This window comes from Phoenix dactylifera, chromosome 12, assembly GCF_051530095.1.
Source record: "Phoenix dactylifera cultivar Ajwa chromosome 12, Ajwa_hap1_PhDact_Kaust_v1.1, whole genome shotgun sequence".
NCBI lineage: Eukaryota > Viridiplantae > Streptophyta > Magnoliopsida > Arecales > Arecaceae > Phoenix > Phoenix dactylifera.
This window is the reverse complement of record NC_143201.1, coordinates 1,300,659-1,307,300: the sequence shown is the minus strand read 5'-3', so window position 1 is coordinate 1,307,300 and position 6,642 is coordinate 1,300,659. Positions and strand designations below refer to the sequence as shown.

General features: G+C 39.3%; 1 protein-coding gene across 2 annotated transcripts; it reads right to left on the bottom strand.

Annotated features, from left to right (window-relative positions):
- Window positions 1–80: 80 nt before the first annotated feature.
- Window positions 81–6,642, bottom strand: LOC103713100 (oxysterol-binding protein-related protein 4C-like). 2 transcript variants are annotated; one of them, XM_008799888.6, is made up of 7 exons: window positions 6,388–6,642; window positions 5,353–5,511; window positions 2,605–2,850; window positions 2,178–2,274; window positions 1,578–1,872; window positions 1,392–1,494; window positions 81–574 (listed from the first exon to the last, which is right to left on the bottom strand). In XM_008799888.6, the coding sequence occupies exons 1-7, from the start codon at window positions 6,388–6,390 to the stop codon at window positions 320–322; spliced, it is 1,158 nt and encodes a 385-aa protein (XP_008798110.2). In that variant the 5' UTR covers window positions 6,391–6,642; the 3' UTR covers window positions 81–319. The 2 variants fall into 2 exon arrangements, with proteins under 2 accessions (XP_008798110.2, XP_088564615.1); XM_088708489.2 differs by lacking the exon at window positions 2,605–2,850.

The following is a 6,642-nucleotide window of genomic DNA, read 5'->3' as shown; positions in this document are numbered from 1 at the left end:
ATGCAAGTTTCCAATCTAATTAAAAGAGTTAGATGTTTTTATAGATCATCATGCATGCATCCCTGATAGGCCGTGCCATGTTTTGTCAGCAAGATGGGGATTAATATAAAGCTATTACAATAATCAACAAGCATCAAATATCATCGAGAGCATCTACTAGAAAAAGGAATGAATTATAGACAACTAAAATATCATGCACTTATCAACTAATGTTCCAATCTCTGTCCCTTTTTTTAATATTAAATATTCCAGGCTCCATCTTGTGATAAAATGAAGTGGATTTCATCCGCATGAAGTGGAGGGGCCTCCGGCTTCTATCTCAAGAAGGAAGAATAATTGGTGCTGGTGGGACCGACTGCTCTAAGGGCCAGCACTCCCACTCACTCTCCTTGGTACGAGATAACGAGAAATGCATGGGGACCCAAACTTCTTCCTTCGACTTCCTTTCACTTCGAAGCTTCCTCTCCCTTTCCTCTACAGTTCTTTTTCCCTCCCAAGCTTTGTCCCAGTCCTTGTCCAGTATGGCTTGGCTCACTTCAGCCCACACAACTGCTGATTCGGTTGACCACAAGCCCTGCCTCAAAACCATTGAATATGAGCATTATAATCTTGCTGAATATGTGTAACATCTCTAGAGAAAATCCTATGAAAGCTGAACAAAGTATAAAAGAAGATTATAATGAAGTAGATGAATACATGTATAGATCATAGGAAGGATGGATGAGAATGGGAAGATATGGGCATTATAATTCCAAGCCCAATTCATAATTCCTTTTCCATGTCGCTGCTAAAAACCTGATATACACTTGCTAACTATTGTTTGTTACAAATGTCTGGCCTTCATGGTCCTACTTTACCCTGTCTATGAACCAATGGGTGCAGAACCTACCAGTCCAGAGCTCAAAAAACAGCACAGTGGACAAATAGTTGTTCATTGTTAAATGTTTTTGACTCCAATTCTAATATAATGAACCTGAAAATTTATTTAAGTCATTCACTGCTTTTCCTGAGATCATTTCTTTGTCTATTAATTTTGGGTACCACCTTCAAGATACAACTTCGACATCTGTTCCAAGAAGATCCATTGAATGATACTTATTATTTGACTCATCCCTTTTCATTTCATTAATTTGTCAGGTTCAGGAATATTGTATTCATCCGTTTTTAGATTTAAATACTCATTTTCAACTGTCTTTCTAGATTTTTGTAGCTTAATGCATTTGTACCCAACCCGCAAAAAATGATGTGCTATTCATTTCAAATCCATTAGAGACTTGGATTATCAACACTCAACATGATTCTATACTAGCATGAAACATAAGCTTAAAATGTTTAATTAGAAAGACACCTTTGGTACTCTGTATGAGTTATAAAGTTTGAAATGTAGGTACCTTCAGGTCCTTCACAATAGGAGTGTTAAGTTTTGAGATGGCTTTTTTGGCATCATACAGAACTCTAACATCACCACTGTGAACATCCTTTAACGAGATGATTCTGAAAGATAAAATCATAAGCTTCTGCATCAGAGGTTAATCGCTGAATTATATTAAAGTTACATCTAAAGATCATCACAATACCTATCCCACTGGCCTTCAATCTCATAGATGGTCTTCAATGACTTGGAATGAAAAATCTTCCCTTTAACGGACCTAGAATTTCCCCCAAAGCCGAAGAAGGAATGGCTCTTGTAATAGCAAAGTTCTGCCTCAAGGCCTGAATCTTTACACCGGATATTAACATTCCCAACCCAATCAGCACTGGGAGCTGGAAGTATTCTTATCAGTAGCTTTGGTGAATCCATCTCATAGTTCTCGCCAAAACTCAAAAGCCTTAGCTGCCTCTTGCCATTAATGACAGCTTCAACACTAGTACCTTCAGAAATTTTTATTTTTGAAAAAAATGAGACAGAACATAATGTGGTAAATAAAGCATAAGGAATATCCAGCTTGCTTAGCTAAAATTGTATCAAAACTGTTGCCAGGTTAATGGTTGTGCAGGCAATGTGCACACATTTAAGATAAGAGGAACCAGAAGCACTTGATGATGGAGATCTATCATCACTTGGGAACCTAAGAACATGTTATTGATTAAATACAAAATTCATAGTGTATGGTTACTTGGCCACATATGATAATAACAAAACTATAGAAATAAAAATTTATGATATTTAGATTTACCATAGAACCTGGGAACTGGGTTGTGACACCAGATAAGCTCTAAATTCTCCTTTTCGTCAGTTGCATGGAGGGCAGAGACTGGAGGATGATGTGAAACCTGCAAAAGATAAGTATAATTAACCAAAAAAAAAAAACAATTTTCCAAGTTGATCATGATCAAAGAATGACTGACCATAATTTATGTTCACTCAGAGTAGACATGTAGCCTAAGATTATTTCATAATGAAAAGAAAAGAAAGGAAAAACAGACTGGGCTGGTAGTAAAATAACTTGAAAAAGTTAAAAAGGAAATTAGTGACACAAAATGATTAATCATAATAATTTTCATAAATTAGTTTGAAATTTACTAAGCAATATATGACATGCAAACAACAAGACCCAGATCCTGATGGAAGGCGCAAATTATAAGCATCAGAAAATTCATTACCTGTTCGAGAAGGACATTGAGGGTTCCCCTGGAGACATGATGGGTTTCTCCAAGAACAGGATTGAAAGGAGCCAATCCAAAAATTGCAGGCCGTGTTGTTGATATGCTCCATGCAACAACTGAAGCAAATCTCTCAAGGCTGCTCTTACCTCGAGCACACTTGCTTAAGTAGTCTTCGCCAATGCAATACACTCCTTCACCATAGCATTGAAGTTGTGATTTTGGAACGTTGAAGAGAGGAGGAAGCTGCATTTGTATAAAACAAGGTAAGTTTCCCCGTACGTTCATTTTATCCTTTGAATTTTGGAATAAATGCACGCTAAAACGCATGCAATTCGTGACTATATTAATCAACAGGGTTGCATGGGTGCCCCCTTTTTTTCTTGTTTATAGTATACAAGTACTTGGAATGATTTCCGCACATTTCTCCTTCACAAGCATATTTATGAAAAAGAGTCAATAGAATTGCAAACTGGGTGGTAGGCCAGTGGCTATAATCTAAGTGGTTGGCCTGGGTAATTTTCCCATTATTTCTTTCAAATGATTGGTGTTGCCACCATCATTACTGGCAGAAATGGCTATAAGCATTACTCGCTCCCGTACGGTTACTGTGCTCGCACTGTTTCTCCGTGCCCGCACGTTGTTCTTCGCGCAGGATAGCAAGCCCACGCGGGCCGCATGAACATTTAATGCCACAGAGTAGTATTAATTGTCACTCTATGGCTAAAATGCATCCAGGCCGTTTTTTTTTTTTTTTTGTGGTTCCGATTCAGCACTGGTCCAACAAATAGCAAACTAGTACTGAACCAGTATCAAAGCCCACCGATACACCGGTTCGGTTGGCTCGGCGGACACTAGTCCCTAGGCTTATCTCGAAAGTGCAATCAAATAGCATCAAGCATATGTTCCCCACTTTCTTCCCTGTTATCCTCGGAAGGACCATGAGAAAGTAATTATTCAAGCCTAAATTCCCTGCTTGATTTCTTCCCCGCTATCCTAGAAGGCAACATGACAAGGTAATTACTACGTGTGGCAAACATCAAGCTAACAATTAGGAGCCGCCCTTTATGACTATGATGAAACTCAAACCTCCCTTGCCTTTTTGCTCCTTTAGCTAGTATTGTTTTGGTAGTATTTTTTTTTTAAAAAGAAGCTGTGGGGTTGTTAATGGCGTGTTAGATCCAGCATCCCATCTTTTAGCATGCAACCGTCTCTAATTTTACAAATAAATTTAGAGATGGTGCCATCCCACGTTTCATAGGACGACCAAAGCATTATCTAAAGCTCCTACTTTCAAATTAATATGTCATTATTATTCATTAAAATATCACACAGCAAAAAGATCATTTTCTTGCTAGATAATGATGGAAGGCATCAGGAAAGACCAAAGCTCTGATTTATAAACTTCTCTTCTGAATCATCTAATGTTTTGAAACTATTCGTCCGTCCAGTCCCACTCACGTAATCTTAACACCTTTTGTCAGCTTCCTCAGTTTCTCCGCTCTAGTGGAAGTTGTCACGTGTCTTGGACAGTAGTTGTAGGTCCGATAACGCTATGTCCATATTTTATGTAAATCAAGTAATTTATATCATTATCTTCCAAAGGGAATGAAAGATCCTGACACTTTCCAACAACGAAAGAAAGGCAAAAAAAAAAAAAGAGAGTTAGGAGATTGTCCATGGTGCCTAACAAGTAACTTACGTTATACAAGCAAGCTTATTGGTCAAGCGACCTTAATCTATACATCTAATTAAGGTTATTTGCTTGCAAATGAACTTATTTGTTAATCAAGCAAGGTCTCTTAGTGCAGATACACTTACTTTTGGCCCTTAATTTTTTGATTGCTATGGGTCCTCTAAGATAAATTATGGGCACAATAAACATATAAATTTATCTAAAAAAACTAAGTCAAGAAAATCTTGTTTCACGACTCTCTGTTATGATTCTGAGTATGGAGTAGGTCTCTTATGGGAGATTCTTGTTTTATTACCATGGGTTAGCCATTGATGTGGTGCATAATATGCCTTCGATAATTAGTAGAGGTCATATATTTTAACAAATATCTTTCTTTAAAATATTATTAATTTTTTTTGATTGAATTATTGACAAGCTAATCTCGCAGCATACTCTTCTTATGTAAGGCAAGATAAGTTGCCATATATATAAGAACTGAGGAACTTATCGAAAAAGAAAAAATTATCTATTCACTGCATAGTTGATATGGGACTAAAAATTCCATGCAAGATAAAAATCTAGCTAGAAAATGTTATTAAAATATCTTGACTTGGTATACTTATTTTTCAGTACATAGACCATAAGTCGAATTTATTTTTATATTACTGATAGCAATCAAAGACTTTACTATTTTGGTTATTCAACTCCACATAAGTATACAAAATTTAATTTATTAGCTAGTTGCATGTTTAAGTAGGAAAGCTGCAGCTTTCCTTCCCTACAGAGTGCTCGCTCATTAATGTGCGATCCTCAAAATCGTTGAGAAGGCCGAACTTAGTCCTCCTAGATCCGTCTATTCAAGGTACCTGGACAGACCGGGCCTACCACGACTTAGATCGGATGAATTAAATTACATAGTATTTGATACAGTGAGCCACGTCCAAACAAATTAAACTGCAACCAGGCCACGGCCACATGCTCCGAGTCCGAGACAAGATACTTAGATAAAAATTAATAAATAACAGGGCCAAGTGTGTGTTTGTGTGTATGTGTGTAAGAGAGAGAGAGGTTGCCTGGAAATGGGTGAGATCGGATCCTGGGCGGACGCTCCGGAAGAGGCTGAGGACGCGTTGGAGGACATTGGGGGGCCGATGATCCGCCGCCAGCCCCCCCTCCAGCGCCAGCGGCGGCGTCAACACCGCCCTCCTCCTCCCCTCCTCCTCCTCCTTCACCTGCAAAAGAAATATATTAAATTCCATTCAAAACAATCTTTTTTTTCCCTTTCTAATCTCTTTTGCTAATTTACTTGGCCTACGTGTTCTTAAATAATAAAATTACAGCAAAGCCCACGCGCTGCCCACGTTCTTCGCACGCTCACTGGCATTTAAAATGGAAAAAGAAAATAATAATAATAATTTTAAAATGGAAAAAAAAGAGGGAGGGAGAGCGGATTATTTAATGGAATTTAGGAAAAGAACAAGAAATCGCTCGATTGGCGAAGCAACGGGCGGCCTCGGCTTTGCCGCGAATATACGGCGCACGATAGCTGCCGTCCTTTGTCGATTGGAATACTCGGAAAAGATTTCGATCCACACACCCACTACCCCACCTTCCTTGGTTCTACCCGTCCAAGCCGGCGGAGCAGCAGCTAATAAAACGTGGAGGAGTGTGAATATCAATGTTCTCAGAAAAAAGGAAGAAAGAGGAGAGAGAGAGGGAGAAGGAATAATGCGTATGAATGAAAACACACAAATTCCACGGTAAGCTCGCGCGAGCTGGCGTTGGCGTCAAGCGTAAGACACCATAAAAATATCGAGAAAGTTGGGGTGGGGGAGGGTACGAATATCAGGCGTGAACGTGACCGGCCGGAGCGCACGATAGCAGACGGGGCGCCATCGAGGAGGGAGAACAAGCCGGCCGGAAAAGCCGGCCGCTTTCCGGCGAAGTTAGGCTAAAACCTATTTTTCCTTCTCAGCTCGATCGATAGGGGGGAAAAAAAACCTTGGAGCTGACATGGTAGGATATGCTATGACATCGATCGATCTAAATAAAAAAAAAAAGACGAAAACAAAGAGGACGTACGAGAGAAATACAATTAGAAACATTACCATTGCTTGGAGCGACGATTCCGAAGCCACCGATGAAGAGATAGATAGATGCAAGAACCTGAATCGAAATCTCTTCTCTCCCCTCTTCTCCTTTCTGATCTCTTGCTTGAATTAGAGAAGAATAGAGAGAGAGAGAGAGAGAGAGCTCTCCCCTCCGGCTGTATAAATATTTTAGCGAGGGGGGCGAGAGAGCCGATGCCAGGAAAGGAAGGGAAAGCAGGATATATTATTATGATTTATGGAATTTTCTTACCC